Consider the following 16,566-nt stretch of genomic DNA (forward strand, 5'->3'; position numbering starts at 1 on the left):
GAGACCCACAAAGTTCCAAACGACCTGTTTACTACGGAAACAAGTGACCCAGACATCATGGCAAATAGCTAATTTAGAGGATAATGGGGTGATCAAATTGTAGTTCCAGCTCTTATTAAGCAAAATACTGAAAACTATCAACTCCTCTGAATAGCTCCTCTCTTGTTTCCTGACGTGTTTCAGGTCCCACATGGATCCTGTGGACCAAGACAGGGGCGGAGGTTGATGTAAGACAATTGAAGATGTCACATTTAAACACATGTCAATATGTAATGTCTTATGTAATCTAAAGACTTCTGTCTGAATGTACTTTATCGATGTAATTGATCGTGCCATCAGGCACAGGACTCAGATGCTCTGCCAGTAGGAGGCGACTGTTTCGTCAATATAGTTGCTTTGATGTGCATTGAGGTTACATCGCTAACAGTACAAGACCGTTATTGTATCATCTTTTACTGCAATAGATTCTGTCTGTACATTACACAGTGCTTTTTAAAAAGGTATTCACCAGTCACATGGTAATATATCACCACAGAAGACCTTGGCTTTGAGTTTGTGGCATGAAGCTGAAGATAAATGTGTTCCTCTCCAGCATTAATTATCCCACTTCCATTATTTGGATGCCACTCTGACAACACTGAGGAGCATGTGAGAAGGAGCTGAAATTATTCAAACTGAATTAAAATGATCTTCCCTGGACTTAGGAACTGATATTGTTAAGTTGGAGACTCACCCGCTCGTGTCTACACAGGGACTGGAACTGGCACAGAGCTGTTGGAGGACTGAGGGAGGAGGTGATGAAGAACACCAGGATGAGTCCGGTCCGGCATCAAGGAGCAGCAATGAAGAGGTTCAGTTCAGGTTACTAATGGATTACACTTCAGCTGTACAGTAAAACCCCTTTGAACTCATTTCACAGAAAAAAAAAGACATTTCTGAATCAAAATGCACTCACTCACAACTTTTCCCAGCTGCCATGACTTAGCAGCATTTGGCATGAGAGACAACAGAGACATTTGTAATTCAAACACTCGTACTGAGCTCATTATTTAGAGGTAAAACAATTCAACGATTGACAGAAGAAATAATCTGAAGATTTTTTGATAAACAATAAATGGTTTAAGTCAGTTCTTAAGCAAAAGCATCTTTCTCGGTTGGGACAACGTGCTGCTTCTCTTTCTGTTGTGTGAGAATAAACTGAATATCTTTGGGTTATGGATTGCTGGAAGGACAACGTAAGACATTTGAAGATGTCATCTTGAGGGAGTTTTCCCTATTTTACAACGTAACAATTGATCATTTATGGGGAAAATAATCAGCTGATTGATCGACAATGAAAATAATTGCGGCACTAGAACGATGTCCTTTAACAGTTCAGATGGATCAGTTTATTTTCTCACAATGGAGGCGTACAGGTCCATCTGGTGGATATGTTCATACTGCAGCTGAATACTGCACTTCATTTCATGCCCTCTTGCTATTACACAAATAGTTCACGAGGTGGAGGCTTTATATACTTAAGACTACTAAAATTACCAAGTTTTTCAACAAAAAAAGTCAGAACAATGTCCATTTAATTCCGTATATTTATTTAAGATCTGAGAAGTTGTGTTTTATTGTTTCTGTGATTTCCTAAACAAGAAAAAAAAAAAAGGAAACAGTATTTACACTCTCAGTATGAAGCAACTACACGTTAAATATGACATTTTAGAGATCAGTTAATGTTCCTGTAGAAGGTCAGCATGTCGTCCAGACTCTCTGTAGGCTGTCTGGCCTGGCTGAGGTCTACAGGCTGCAGGAGCTGCTGAGGCTGAGGCTGAGGCTGAGGCTGCAGCTGGGGGGAATACTGGGGGGGATACTGGGGTGCATACTGGTGGAAATACTGGGGTGCATACTGGTGGAAATACTGGTGGGGATACTGGGGTGGATACTGGGGTGGATACTGGGGTGGATACTGGTGGGGGTATTGTGGGGAAAACTGAGGAGGCAGGTGATGTGGTCCAGCAAACTGAGGAGAAGAAAACGGAGGATAAAATGGAGGAGGGGTATACTCGGGATTAAGAGCAGACTCGGGAGCTGAAGCTGCTGGGTGATCGGAAGGTGATGACTGCGGTGAAGTCTGTGGTTGTGATGGAGGTGGAAGATTTTGTGGAGGTGAAGGAGGTAAAGGAGGTGAAGGAGGTGGAGGAGGTGAAGGAGGTGCAGGAGCCGTTTTAGGCGGAGATTGTGGTTCCTCCTTGCTCTCAGAGATTTCTTCTGGGCCTTTGGTCCACTTAAAGGACATCTTGGATTTACTCTCCTGAGTTTTGATCTTGCCTGGTCTTTCTCTCTTCCTCTCAGTAAAGTAGGCAGAGGGAGGTGCAAAATCGGACTCTCGCTCATCGCGACACCGAGTTTTCCACTCGGCAAACAGAAACTCTGCAAGAAACAGTAAAAGTTAAAGAAGTCAAGTATTTGACAACGGACAGAAAGAGCTTTTCTTTAATTGAAAAAGCTTAACCACTGGCACGGGCACAATTACATCCATACTTCTAACTTTCTAAGCCATAACTTGACATTCCAACGGCACATTCATTGGATGGTAACTCAAAGAGAGTGGAGATGAAGCACCTGAACTCACTGCGTGTGCAGTTGAAGGAGCTCAGAGAAAGAAGTGGAAATGCTCACTTCAGCGTGATATTAAATTACAGCAAAACATTAAAAAGTACTAATAAAAAGCACCAGTTACGTCAGAGCTCATCAATAATTCAATCTTTTAATACCAAGTTTCGGTAGCCATCCCTACTTTTAGATAATGTAAAAAAACGCGAAAGGCTCTGACTAGAGCCAGTGTTCAATAGTGGAAGATGTGGATATAAATGGCTTTTTTAAAGCTAAATAAAACATAACATTCTTAGTTTCAGGTCATTATACACTAATGACAACATGGTTATGCATATTATATTCACTATGAATCCCCCTAAATATTACACACTGTTCCTTTAATCATTTTTATTCTACTAGACTTTATGCGAGACTGTCATAATTAGCATATGATATATGTCAAGCGGGTTTCTATCGAAATAATGAAAATCATATTTTCCTTAAAATAATTTTGACCATTGACTGCAAATCTCGCCAGCTTTCCAAAGGCACGGGTAAAAGGATGGTTGTAAAGTATTTAAAGTGCTTAACTTTATTTTGACTGGTCACATAAGGAAGAACACAGGTGTTAGTGAACATCATGACAGTGAGCTAGCGTGCATGACACCACGACACTGAAACTGAAACAGCTAAATGGAATTCAGCAATTATTATTTTTTGTATTTTCTGTTGTATTTTACTTTACTCAGACTTTTTCATCCGAGAAGTACAGCATAAAAGTACATGTCCCTTCATGTCATGATGTAATATTTAATATGCACCATTAAATAATAAGGATTACCTTTGCCTCTGTCCCATTCTCTGACATGAGGAACTCCTGGTTTGGTGTCCTTCCTTTCCTGGATCTCCACTATCACCTTCTTTACTGTGCTTACTTCTGGGGGGTCCTCTGGTGGAGGCGAGGGTCCTATAAATTCACCTTCATCCTCCCCTCCTAGGACAAAGAATTCAAAACAATCCATTGAACTGCAGTATGCAAACAGACTTTAGAAGCAAATAGCTCCAACTATTTGACACCAAATAAAGGCCCGTGGCTGCGTTTGATGTGAGGTAGCTGTGGATCCTAACCTTCATTCTCCTCCTCTCCCTGCTGGTCCTCAGTGCCATCCAGCTTGCCCTTGTTCCTCTTCCTCTGCTTCACTTTGTTCAATCGGGCCCGCAGGATGGCCTGCCTCCTGTCCTTCAGTTGTTCCCTCTTGGTGCGCTGATTGGTTGTCTGAAGGACGGGAGAGATGTAAAAGAGAAACAAGGGCTGAGCAAAAACTGACAGGGACATTATTCACCCGTTTGCACTCAAAATGGATTTTATTCATCATATATATATATATATATATATATATATATATATATATATATATATATATACATATATATATGATGTATATATATATATATATATAAAGTGCACAAGGACTTTAAGTGTGTTGCAATATGGAGCGAACTCTGTAAACAACAAAGACGAAACAAAGATGCACATGGACAAGATATTTCTGTGTGTCCGGTACATTGTGGATGTAAGACTATGCTTGTAGTGTGGGGTGATTGGTTATCAGGGGAACCTTTAAACAGACGCACACTAAAGACAAATATTTCTGCGTTTCCATCCGTCCATAGCTCGGCAGCTCACCTGGTCTCTCAGCATGTCCAGAGTTTCTCTCTGCTTTCTGCGCTGCTCTTCATCGTGAGCGAACGCAAAGTAACCGACACCGAGATCTCGAGCCTCTGAGATGAACAGACACACACAAAATGATTTCTACAGCGAAAGACTTACAAACGTGTGCACAAGCGTTTTAGAAATGATTTAACAGTAACCTTGTCCCCTGATATCCTCGTAGTGGATCGGTCCTACGGGCCTCTTCATAGCCTCCTCTTCCTCCCTCTCCCACTCCTGCCTCTGCAGCTCTCGACGCATGTCCTCCGACAGTAAGGTCTTATCAGCTGAAGGGTTTCTACGTGGAATAGTCAAAACCAAAAGAGTTGCAGTTCCCAGTATGACATCAACATCCAGAAACCATCACCTGAACCTTTAGAGAGTTTTTATTTGTATAATTTTTACCCTTTTCCATGAATGTCTTGGTCCATTTTCTTAAAACCTGGCAGGTCTTTCTTCATGCATCTTCGAGATCGGCCCAAAGCGTCCACATAGTCCACCCTACAGAGAAACGACGCACCAGGAGAACAGCTTACCAATAGTTCTAAAAGGTTTAATGCTTTAAGCATTATCTTAATTATGTAATGAATACATTTTCACTTATTTGAATGTTGCAATTAAAAGAAGTGTTTTTGAGGTTAGTAGTGGCGGTGTTAATGGTACTAGTTTAAAATAAATTACTGGGATTAGTCAGTGTTTTTTTGTATATAGTTAACGTATCTACTTTTAAATAACATACTGCCTCAACTTTATATCTCCTAAATCAAACATGTAATCGATTGAATGTGACGTTACCATTCCTCGTCTGGGTTTTGAGGAGGAGGGACGGGAGACGAGGTGTCTCTTTCCTCAACGTCTCTTTCGGTTTCCTTCTCTGTTTCTTTCCTTTTGTCAATAATCTTCTGGGTGAAATCAACCAGGAACAGTCCCTCCGTTTCTTCATCTGAGGTATCGCAAGACAACAGGATCACAAAAGTAAATACATTCCGTCGTACAACTAAACACCAGGGAGACATCATGTATACTCCACCTACCTGGAAAGTCTCCTTTTATCATTTGCTCATAGAGTTTGGCCTTCTCCTCCAACTTGCGTCTGTTATGAGAAGACACACGAGGAGTCAGAGGTTTTGCTCACCACAGTACCTCAACAGTGAATCTACTGCAGGATGTGTTGAACTCACTTTGATGTGTCAAGGCTGCTCTGCTCCTCAGCCAGCTGCTCCGCGTCTTTCTCAGCTCTTGCAGAAACACCAGTGTTTTGTTTAGTCCAGACATTAGGTTTCTACACAGGACAATGATCACATGACACCCTGGTTAGTCAATCTGTGGCTATAGAAACAGCTAAAAACATGTCCCACAGTTAACACACATACTGTACCTTGACTTTGGATTTTGATGTGAATCCAGCACCAGTGTTTTCATGCCCAAGTTTTTCCTGTTTGAATTGTTCCTGCTTTCTGTACAGTTCGGCTTTAAGGTCCACGAGCTGCAAGAAAGAGTTTATTACTGAAATACAGGGAACGAATTAACAACAAATGTTTTATTTTCTAGCTAAGCTGAGTCACAACATGCTAGTAGGTTAGCTAACGTTAGCTGTTGTTATCGTGTATTTAATGTCACGCAGGGAATCAATAACATGTTTATAAAGATGCATCTCAATGCAACTCACAGATGTAGCAGTCACAGCGAAGGCTTTCTTCTTATCCATGTTCACGACTTGTTTCCTACACTGTTGTATTGTTCGGGTAATGCTGTGGTAACTGTGTCTGACTTCTTCGTTGGTTTTTTTCTTCTCTCGCAAGTAGAATCTGACTTTACTGCCACCTAGTGGCGTTTACATGTAGACACAGTATCCATCGATCGCACCGTCCCAATCCGCTCAGCCTTGAGGCCTTTTTCTCTCTTTCAACCCCCCCCAAAAAGTTCCATGTGCAACTTTGTCTTTTGTCGGATCTCAGCATTGCCTACATAAAAAAAGCCAGATTCTGTGGAAGTGAAAAGGTTAAAAAGTGTGTACCTGTCCACAGTCTCACGTTTTTTGTGATCATCATCCTCCTGGGGGAAAAAACTGCAACCCGATCCAAGCTCCAAGGCCTCAAAAGCAAGGAAAGCAAATGTTTCTGTTGTGCTAGACCGACCAAATGCGTGCAAAGTATTCCGGAGCAGCATTGATTGTAACCTTGCTCCTGATGATGCTTCCTCCCTCTTCAACTGTCAGTATGTGATGTTAGATTCAGTAGGTCCTCTCAGCTGGTTTGTGTTAGTTATATCAGGCATGAGGTCATGTCAATATCAGGTCCTCTGTGCAGCAATTAGAAAAGTATAGCACTTTGCCTCTCCTGTAGTATAAACCTTAAGTTTTGGACATTAATGCTTTGGAGGAAGTTCTAATACTAAGTAATAATAATAATGATAATGATAATAATAATGCATTTATTTTGTGTAGCTCTTTAAAAGGTATTTAAAGGCACTTTACATGGTAAAAACAGAAACAGTAAAAGCAATAACAATATAAACAAATCAGATAAATGTAATATGTAAGTATGTAAGTAATTTGTGTTTTATTCATAAAAACACAATATTCATCCTCAAAGATTTTTCTCTAATGGCTCTTTTCTACCTTCAAGCAATTTGATCACACCATTCAGTGTAGTAAAGTGAGTTACACACATGCTTGTATTTTAACTGTGTGAGGTTTTCATCTTCAAGATAGACCGACTAACACTCATCATGTATGACACTTAAGCTTTTTTGTGCTAAATAATTGTACAAGGCTTTAAGTATTACATTAATAAATATTGTTCGGTAAATGTCAAAGTCTCATTTGATAAAGTTATGAAACATCATAATTTCACAGATATCACACATTACATTATATGAACAATGATTAATCAAGGATCAGAATGCTCTATTTTAGCTTATCTTAGGTTTGATATCTTTTGAAAACAAGTTTTAATCTTATCAAATATACACTTATGTGCTCCGACTTAGTTAAATTCCTCAGTTTGATGCACTTAAGACTCATTATAGGAGAGTTCTTAACTGTTGAGCAGTGTGCCTGTTCAATATTAAGCTTAATATCTAACTGTGTTGATATGAAGCAGATTTCTTTCCCTGAGTAAACATTATTTGTAATAATTGCCACGTGTATTGCACTTGTCCTGGGAACAATAGCTCAATATTGGCATGTTCCTGTAGACACGCAGTCCCAGTTATATCAGCATCTCTATGACAGCGATACCATCGTCTCCATCATCACATTGAATAGATAAGAGGATCAGGAGACTTGCTATTAGGTTACAACAGAGAAATGCCCACTTTGTTATCAATTTAACCGTTTGAACAGTCCAATGCTACCAAGATACGACTGCACGTTACTATTATATTTAATGCATTTGTGAACCAAAATGAAAGAGGGATGAAAGGTATATAAAGGTATGAAGCCACAAGCTCCCCAACAAAGGAAGGAAAGAGAACTAATCGCTGTCAATATCAGATCAGCAGATCAATCGTTTCAACTCTTCACACTGTAGATTATCAAACTTTGTGCAGTTGATCAGACACAGATTCTAACTCCATCATGTTCGTGAAGAGAAACACCTGTTTGCTCGTCTTTCTGTTGTGCTCTCTGACCTTGTGGTGCAAGTCCACCAGCGCAGGCTCCAGCTTTCTCAGCCCTTCACAAAAACCTCAGGTAACATTCTTCCTCTCCGCCAGATTCAACACATTTTGGATTCATTCCTTAACTCTTTATTCAAATTTGACGCATTACATGAGATGAATTATGGGCTGTATGGATAGTGAAATCAGAGACTTTATTCAAGACCTGGGAATTACAGTATGTAATCTCATGTACTGCATTTTAGCCTCTAATGTGAAAGTGTTTTGCTTACAATCACGAGACCTTTCTGCTCTGGGTCGACCACAGAACAAGGGGAAGCCTCCCAGAGTCGGCCGCCAAGTCATGGAGGAGCCCAGTCAGCCCGCTGAGGACAACCACATCACAGTGAGTGGAAATCACACTCACGACTACACCGCGTCACCCAAAATCCTCCCGGTAACGGCGTGGTCTTCCTCTCCTCCGACTAGATAAGTGCCCCCTTTGACATTGGCTTCACCGTGAGAGAGGAGGACTTTGAGCAGTACGGTGCAGCGCTGCAGGAGATCATTCAGCGTCTGCTGGGAAGCACAGAGGAGGCCGCAGGTTTGTCCGATTCCTGTGTTTTATACATTAAAAAGTTCCTTTTCAGCCAATATACAGCAAAATAATTAACCATGAATTTTAACATGATTCCTCTTGTTTCAGAGAGACCATCCTAACTTTGAAGATCATGGTCAAGAATTTAAAGTTTGCTGTCTCAATGACTTCCAATCTCCACTTTAATTATTAGATGGTAAATATTTAGAAATTAGCCTGTAGACGTGTTGGTCTTCTGTCTTTCTTAATTTGATATATTCTTTAGTTTAAGGCTCTTAAAACACGGTTACTCAGACTGTGACTAATTTAGTTGCAGTTTGTGCCACTAAATCGTAGAGAATCTACTGATGTCCGTCACTACGATCTAAAAAACAGACTGTTCATCAGGTCAAACCGTGTGTAAAATTCACCCAAGAACTTTTTGGAACTTTCAACCACATCCCAGGGTCTTCTTCATTCATAGAGTTGGTTCAGCTTCCATCACATTACCACATTATGAAGCTGATATAAGTTGATTATAGTTATATGTGGAACTTGAGTTATGATTTTGTCAAACTAACAAATGCTCATGTAAATGTTTGACGTTACTTTGGCGTGTGAGAACATGATGTTTAATATTGATTTTTGACTCTCGAACGTGCAAAATTGTAGTGAAATGAATGTCTATAGTTTTAATTAACTGTCCACAAATGAGCCTCTCACATCCTGTGCATTGATTTGATGTTATTCAGCAATGAAAACCCAATATCTACTATTCTTATTCATCTTCAGAGACCCACGTTTGCCTGCAAAAATAAAGGATCAACTCATCTTTTGTGTCTGTCTACTCTTTAACCAAAACAAACAAATCAAGGTCCAGATTTTGGGTGAAATGGAGGCATTATGAAGGGGTGGAGAAACACACAGAGGTATATTTGTTCCCCTTTGAGTCGGCAATACAAGGTGAACTGGTTTTGAGGCGTTAAATTGTAATATACGTCTCTAGTCTGCATTTAAAAAGCAAATCCGTAAGAAACATTCATTCTCCTAAATGAACTGCACCGTTGTGTGAAAAATGGAGGGTTTACATTTGATTGTATTTATTTATTTACCAGGAACAATGGACATTAATCAACAATTCAGTTTAATCTCAATGACAATGTGGCAGAATCAGCTCGAGAACTAATTAAGAATCACTGTTAAGTGCTGGTTTGACAGCTTTAGAGTGTTTTAGTGTCTCTACCTTTACAACCACTGGAACAGGTTTAAATGTTTTATTACAGGTTTTGTAATTGCCAAGACACAAAAACTGGTACTTGTGGCACAATTACACTTTATTACTGCCAAGTGATAATTGCTTGGTACAGCATGGTAATCTAAACCACCAACTCACGCAGCTCATCTATTGACCAGTTTGTGTATTTCTTTTTTTTTGTGTGTGTGTGTAGAGTTTTGAAAAGTAGAACCCTAGATTCAAAAACTGTTTTATTAATTGCAGTAGAAAAAATATGTAACAAAATAAATGACCAACTCCCAGAACAAGGTTGGAAAACTTCCTGTTCAAATCTAAAGAACTATGTGAAACAGCAAATGACGTACAGCTGTGACGCTCATGTCCGTCCTGCGTAACACCGTGTAGCTTCTAATAAACAGAAACACACAACCATGAACACTTTCTGAAGATAAATATTGGCACGATGCTGTAGACACGCAGTCCCAGTTATATCAGCATCTCTATGACAGCGATACCATCGTCTCCATCATCACATTGAATAGATAAGAGGATCAGGAGGCTTGCTATTAGGTTACAACAGAGAAATGCCCACTTTGTTATCAATTTAACCGTTTGAACAGTCCAATGCTACCAAGATAAGACTGCATGTTACTATTATATGAAATGCATTTGTGAACCAAAATGAAAGAGGGATGAAAGGTATATAAAAGGTATGAAGCCACAAGCTCCCCAACAAAGGAAGGAAACTGGTCGCTGTCAATATCAGATCAGCAGATCAAACGTTTCAATTCTTCACACATAATCAAACTTTGTGCAGTAGATCAGACTAATATGAACAAACAACCCTTTACTTAAAATAAAACTGCTCTCGACATCGAGGATTGATAACTCTAAAACCAAAAGGTACATAAAACTTTTAGTGCGTCTCCTCTTTCCTAGTGCTTCTGAAGATCACACGCCGTACAGCTGAGCAGTGTTCTCTCTGACGGTGGAGAGGACCGTGGCCATGTCCTCTCCCTTCAGCAGGCTCAGCTCCTGCAGCGTGTAGATTCCCATTCCAGGATGAGAGAACCGGCAGACGTCTTTCCTCACCTGTTAAAGAGAGACACACTCATCACATGAATGTTGAACAATAGCTGCACAGTTCTGTAGTCCATTGTTGAGAATGTCTCAGACAACCTTCAGTTCATTGGACACTCAAACCAAAACAAAGACTTAACTGTAAATGTGGTTAATTAAAAAATGTTCTCAAATAATCAGATAATCATTAAAAGTGACAATAGACGCATCTGTTTCAGCTCTTATTCTGTTTCAGGTTGTGAAGAGTTTTCTTTGGATCAATATTGCAACGAACAAAGAGTATGCAGACCAAGGTTATTATGATTATAAAGTACATTGTACAGACTTATCCAACAATGAGTATTTATTCCTTTGAGGGTCACTTACCTTGAAAACAGGAGTGCTTGTGTTTGTATTTTATGTATAATGATGTTTGTTGAACATTCATCACAATATCAATTCTTGATTGAACAATACATTTGATGCATACATCATGCATCAATACAAATCATAATCAACACATGTTGTGTGCGGGTCTTCAAATCGGAGAATAATTCACTTTCAGCTAAACTTGGCACAAAGGGACGTCAGCTGTAATTATAATACACATTTAATGCAATCATTTGCAGTTATTAAAACTAGTAAGAGCTGGAAAATAAGCCTGGAGTTCATTAATGACAATAGAGCCGTGTTTTGGTTTCCCTAAGCCTCAATTTAAATGTACCTGTCTTGGCAGGAAGTACGGTGCGTCCGTCTCCAGCACGATACGGTTCAGAGGGATCTGGCGGACGGCGTCTCGGACCTCGGTGGCCTTGAAGTAGGTGATCAGGGCTGTGAAGCCCACGTATAGTTTGGGGAACTCTGTCAGGAAGGGCTCGATCACTGGATAACCATTCGTGAAACAGTGCCTGGAAACACAAAAGTGAGAAAATTCACAGATTAAATGCAGAACTGTTTACTCTGTGAGGGTCCTCACAGTTTTATTCCTCAAGATTACAGTCTGAGTTGAGTTAGCAAAAATAAACGAATATGCTGGCAAAAATGAGTGACAAATACATTGTGTTCCTGTGATTGTTTTGCTTAATAATAATAATAATAATAATATATATATATTACATGGTTATTGCTTGAAAAAGCCAACATAAATTCAACCAAAAATAGGGTTAGATTTAGTGATTATCTTAAGGATTGTAATAATATTAGTCTTAAGACTAATATCTCTAAAAATTTGATTTAAAATGGGAATAATTAGACAGATGATTTTCCTCCCAACACACCTGTGAATTTTGTAGTCCCTCGGGACACACCTCTTCATAATTTCCAGTAGGTCATCATCGGCGTCCCTACAGTGGATGACGAGAGGCTTCTGCATGGCCACAGCGAGACGCAACTGACGCTCAAACACCTTCACAGAGAACAAGAACAAAACACGGACCACGCCACTCATTATCATTGCAGTCCACACACAATATTTCTTCCCAAATGATGAAGCCCTTTTAGTTCAAGATAAACAGTTAGTTACTGGATTACAAAGTTGTATTGAACCGAGACCGTACCTCTTTCTGCTTGGAGGCGTGAGTAGAGTTCTTGTGCGAGTAGTCCAGACCAATCTCACCGAAAGCCACAGCTTTGGGGTGCCGCATGGCCATCAGTATGTCGCGTTCCTGAACACTCGAGTAGTCTGTGGCAAAGTGAGGGTGGCACCCAAAAGCCCCCCACACCATTTCTTCAGCCAGCAAACCCTCCCACAGGGCCTCCCTCACCATGACCCTCGGGTTACAGAAGTTGGCGATACAACCTCTGAATTCTGGAGGAAAGCTGCTTCTGTAGTGATCGCGAAAGCTGTCAAATGTCCCGCGGAAGCGAAGCTTTCCATATAGCATGTCTATATGGCAGTGCGTGTCTATAAAACCACACTGACTGTCCGGGTTGGGGTAAGTGGTCCGCATAGGTTCTGCCCCGAGTGATAATCTTCTTTTAGCAGTGCTACTTTGAGTAAAGGAGGCGGGGTGGTGACGCATGGCAGAACCAGTATCTGATTGCCTGCGTGTGGTTCTAGTTGAGTGTAGTGGCAGCGCAAAGGGGTCCCTGTAGGCCAAAGTTCTAGAGGAGCAGAAATTGTCAGTCTCAACTCTGGGTGCATGTGAAGAGGCCGAGTTTGTTGGGTGGGGCTGCTTTAAGGAGACATAAACGGTCCTCTGTGACAGTGAGAACGGTGTATCCTTGTCCATTGCAGCCGCCTGGACGACCCCAGCATTGGGGGATGAAAAGGTGAAAGAGGAAGTTGTAGCTTCCTCGGTATACACTGAAGGATTTCTCCATTCTTGGCTGTCAAAAGGGCCTTTCTGGTGAATCGTGAAACAGGACGAAGAATCGGGCATATACTCCAGGGCCGGGAGGTATGAGCCACAGCACGTGGCTTCTGGTCCGTATTCTGTAGCGAAGGATTGGTCTTGAGAGGGTGTTTCTACAGACGCTGAGTTCGGAGCAACAAACCTCTTGGGTGAATCCTCTCCTTTTAGCATGACACTCTGAAGAACGTAAACAAATAGGGAGAAAAATGACACTTTTAGCTTTGAATCATCAGTGGCTTGATGATTTTTTTGTGGTCAATATATTTTAATAAGGACGTAAATTGTACAAATGTCATGCTTTTGATAAAAAAAGAAAACGAAAAGATTAGCTAAATGAACAAAAAATGTATTAAATAACAGATTGCATGCAGCTAAAACATTTAAAATTATATACAAGCAAATAAAAGTACAACAACAGATAGATTTCTAGGTGCCAGTTAACTTACCCTTCCTGTTTTCAGCTCTGAGCCGTCATCAATGTCTTCCAACACCTGAAGGGGGGACCACTGTTCTTCCTGGACAGCGTCGCTGTGCTCGGATCTGTTCTCAGTCGAGGAACACCTACTATCCCTGTATGCTCGGTCAACTGTTGCTGGACTGGGTCCTTCAGTGTTCGCCGGTGAAGACACAAATGGCAAAGTCTTGGAGATACTAGTAGTGCTGCCAATGGCTGCGACCACTGCCTTCATGTAGATCGCCTTCGATCCCTCCTCGGGTGTCCTCGCTTTCTTTTTCATGATGAAAGAGTGAGGTGGAGGTGATGATACTTCCAGCTGCCTGGTTGGGTTGTCTATATGTTTCTCCTGAGAGTTATGGTGCAAATGTACAAATAAATCAGTAATTTCTTTACAAGACCTGAACATAATGCAAGAAATAGAACATTTGAGACTCTAACTCTGATAAAACACTTTAGATGAACCATTAAAAAGATGGGCAGAGCAAGATTTAAAGTAAAGATTTACCTCTGAAGTTATGAAATGTTCATAATTTTCCCTGGAAAGCTTCCTCAGCTTAACTTTGCCTAAAGATGGCGTGCTTTCACTGAGCACTCCTGCTTTCCTCTTGGGAGTGTCCAGACTTAGTGCTCCAAGGCCATCGGGTCCGGGAGAGTCACCGAGGGGCAACTTATTTGAATCTTCAGTCGGCGACTTATTCCAACAAGCGGGTGTCCCTGAGTCAGCATCTCTCTCCTGAAGGTTTGTGGGTGAGGTGATTGCAGTTCGTAGCCACTTAAACGTCAACTTCTTTGTGCTGCGCTCCATGTCAGAGACTTCTAATCCAGTTAGAAAAGGAAAGAACAGATCTGTAAGACCATTTAGTACCTAACGCAAGCAAACATGAAAACATGAGAGCATCACTGTTCAAATACTCAAGTTAAAAACTGCAAGATACATTTTATCAATATTATTAAAGGGACAATGTACAGTTTAAAACATAAATGGCACCATTTGATGCACTTTACCAGATTACTGCTTAAAGTCTATTTGCATCTGTCGTCCCTTGACAGGTCAAAACAAAGAAAGCATTCAAACTAAACAGTACAGAGTAGAACCATAATACAAAGTTTTACCAAAAAAAGGGCACACGACATGCAATACAACAAAAATGGTACAATTTCGTATGGAGGATATTCTGGAGGATTTAATCAAATTTACTGAGCGAGTGTACACAAAGTAACATAGGGGCTAAACCATTTCAAATTGTATAAACCAGACACAAAATTTTAAATAATCTAAAATTCTCAAAGCTTAGTCAGCTACAGTGACTGTTTTATCGGATATTATACTGGATATCTTTGGGTTTGTTTTGTGCTGATAAAACAAGACATTCATGGACATCACCTTAGATTTTGAGAAACATTATAAAATGTCAGTATTTTCTGACATTTTATAAACCAAACAATTAATAGATTAGTCTAGTAAATAATTGGCAGTTTAAATCGCAAATAAAAAGTAATCATTAGTTGCAGCTTTAGTTAGTAGATAAAGACCAAAACAATGGCCACACTAATACAGCACGTTGTGTGAAAAGTTATTTCACAATTCTGGACTTCAGTATTTTCTTTAGCTAAAAACACGCTAATTTAAACCTCCTATATTTTATTTTACTGTATACTTTTATTACGGTCTCTTATGTCCTACGTTATATCAAAGCATTTTGTAACCAGTTTTATAAAAAAGCTATTCAAATGAAGTTATTATCATAAAGGAGTATTAGTTTTTTACGATGTTGATAGGGGTGGTTTGAGCTCAAAACATATCTTTTATACACCGTACATTATTAGCAATGTCTCTATTATCAACCAGTTTTCAATTGTTAATTGTGAAATTACTGACATTTGAACAATACGTTCCCGCACATTATGGCCACCATGTTTTGTAGCTAACATTAACTACACCTAGTCTCCTTAATTCATTCTAGGGGATCAGGTTTTTCTCCCGACAACAGATACAATAGGGTTTTGGGGATTTTGTGCAGCTGTCTGACTCGACCATGATAGAAAGAAATGCCTAAAACTGCAGTCATTGGTGAGATGTTGGTAATAAATGAGACTATCAGTTAATGTTAGCGCCTTCACTTTAGCCAATTAGCTGTTAGCTGTTAGCTAACATGAACGATTTTCAGGTGTTGATTCAAACTGCGACACAGAATGTTCTAACTACGAAAATACGCTTAAAGGCCACTGTTTTGTTATTACCTTACACGTCTTTATCACATGTCTATTTATATTTATTCAACGATGTTGAGGAGTTGTTAACTTACCTTCTCAGGATCCTTAACGCTACAGCAGGAATGGAAAGTCAGAAAAATAACGCGTCACTCTCTCCGTTGGTTCAGTCCGCCATTCTTCACTCGGTAGCTCTCACGGTTTAATGCGTACAACGTTTCTGAACAAAAATAAATATGACAACGTTTCTTTGGATTCAATAAAAAAGTTTAAATAGCATATAAAATAGCAACGTTTTGTTTTGGACCGTAGGGTTCAAACGCCACTAGTGACCAGCGGATTACTTTACTTCCCGCGAGATCAAGTCTACCAACGAGATTTGACTGATGGGCGACAATAACCGCGAAAACATGTGATTTGGCGGTTGGGTGCTCAGAACACAACACAAAGCGAGACAAATTGTGTTTATACACCACAAATTATGTTGTTTCCAAGTGCCTTGTATACCTTTAAACTCTACAGGGAAAACAAGGTTTTGTTTTAAATACTGAATAAGATCGATGTGGGATGTACAGTATATCCTACTGTATACAATATTAAAGGCAATCCCAATTATGAAAAAAGAGAATAAAGACTTTGATAGACGTTTAATATTTTGAGTTAACAGCCTTTCACTAAAAGGCAAATCACTCTTTAGGTAGCGTCATAACAGCTGTGGACACACTAGTATATGTGAGATAAATGGATTTGTGGACTAACTAATGTTATATTTTAAGGTGT

General features: G+C 40.0%; 3 protein-coding genes across 3 annotated transcripts; 1 reads left to right on the forward strand and 2 right to left on the reverse strand.

Moving 5' to 3' along the window:
- Positions 1-1,634: 1,634 nt before the first annotated feature.
- Positions 1,635-6,065, reverse strand: ccdc174 (coiled-coil domain containing 174). The gene is made up of 11 exons (XM_079184704.1): positions 5,964-6,065; positions 5,673-5,780; positions 5,476-5,576; positions 5,329-5,387; positions 5,090-5,237; positions 4,700-4,795; positions 4,456-4,592; positions 4,271-4,365; positions 3,712-3,859; positions 3,425-3,577; positions 1,635-2,418 (listed from the first exon to the last, which is right to left on the reverse strand). The coding sequence occupies exons 1-11, from the start codon at positions 6,000-6,002 to the stop codon at positions 1,715-1,717; spliced, it is 1,788 nt and encodes a 595-aa protein (XP_079040830.1). The 5' UTR covers positions 6,003-6,065; the 3' UTR covers positions 1,635-1,714.
- A 1,762-nt stretch (positions 6,066-7,827) lies between these two features.
- Positions 7,828-9,276, forward strand: ghrl (ghrelin/obestatin prepropeptide). The gene is made up of 4 exons (XM_079156885.1): positions 7,828-7,988; positions 8,223-8,300; positions 8,384-8,498; positions 8,601-9,276. Exons 1-4 carry the CDS (start codon positions 7,875-7,877, stop codon positions 8,612-8,614), a joined length of 321 nt encoding a protein of 106 aa, XP_079013011.1. The 5' UTR covers positions 7,828-7,874; the 3' UTR covers positions 8,615-9,276.
- A 1,380-nt stretch (positions 9,277-10,656) lies between these two features.
- tatdn2 (TatD DNase domain containing 2) lies at positions 10,657-14,380 on the reverse strand (the record flags this gene model as incomplete). Its single annotated transcript, XM_079186332.1, has 6 exons — positions 10,657-10,797; positions 11,489-11,672; positions 12,042-12,169; positions 12,321-13,295; positions 13,565-13,921; positions 14,081-14,380. 6 exons carry the CDS (start codon positions 14,378-14,380, stop codon positions 10,657-10,659), a joined length of 2,085 nt encoding a protein of 694 aa, XP_079042458.1.
- Positions 14,381-16,566: the final 2,186 nt, after the last annotated feature.

This window comes from Pholis gunnellus, assembly GCF_910591455.1.
Source record: "Pholis gunnellus genome assembly, chromosome: 3".
Taxonomy (NCBI): domain Eukaryota; kingdom Metazoa; phylum Chordata; class Actinopteri; order Perciformes; family Pholidae; genus Pholis; species Pholis gunnellus.

Bases quoted from the DNA above. Each gene is read 5' to 3' on its own strand.
- ccdc174 (XM_079184704.1), bottom strand. From the start codon at position 6,002: ATGGATAAGAAGAAAGCCTTCGCTGTGACTGCTACATCT. The intron at 5,577-5,672 runs GTACAGTATGTG...TGTCCTGTGTAG, and splicing joins CATCAAAATCCAAAGTCAAG to AAACCTAATGTCTGGACTAA. The intron at 5,388-5,475 runs GTGAGTTCAACA...TTCTCATAACAG, and splicing joins AGCAGCCTTGACACATCAAA to ACGCAAGTTGGAGGAGAAGG.
- ghrl (XM_079156885.1), top strand. From the start codon at position 7,875: ATGTTCGTGAAGAGAAACACCTGTTTGCTCGTCTTTCTGTTGTGCTCT. The intron at 7,989-8,222 runs GTAACATTCTTC...GGTCGACCACAG, and splicing joins GCCCTTCACAAAAACCTCAG to AACAAGGGGAAGCCTCCCAG. The intron at 8,301-8,383 runs GTGAGTGGAAAT...TCCTCCGACTAG, and splicing joins CTGAGGACAACCACATCACA to ATAAGTGCCCCCTTTGACAT.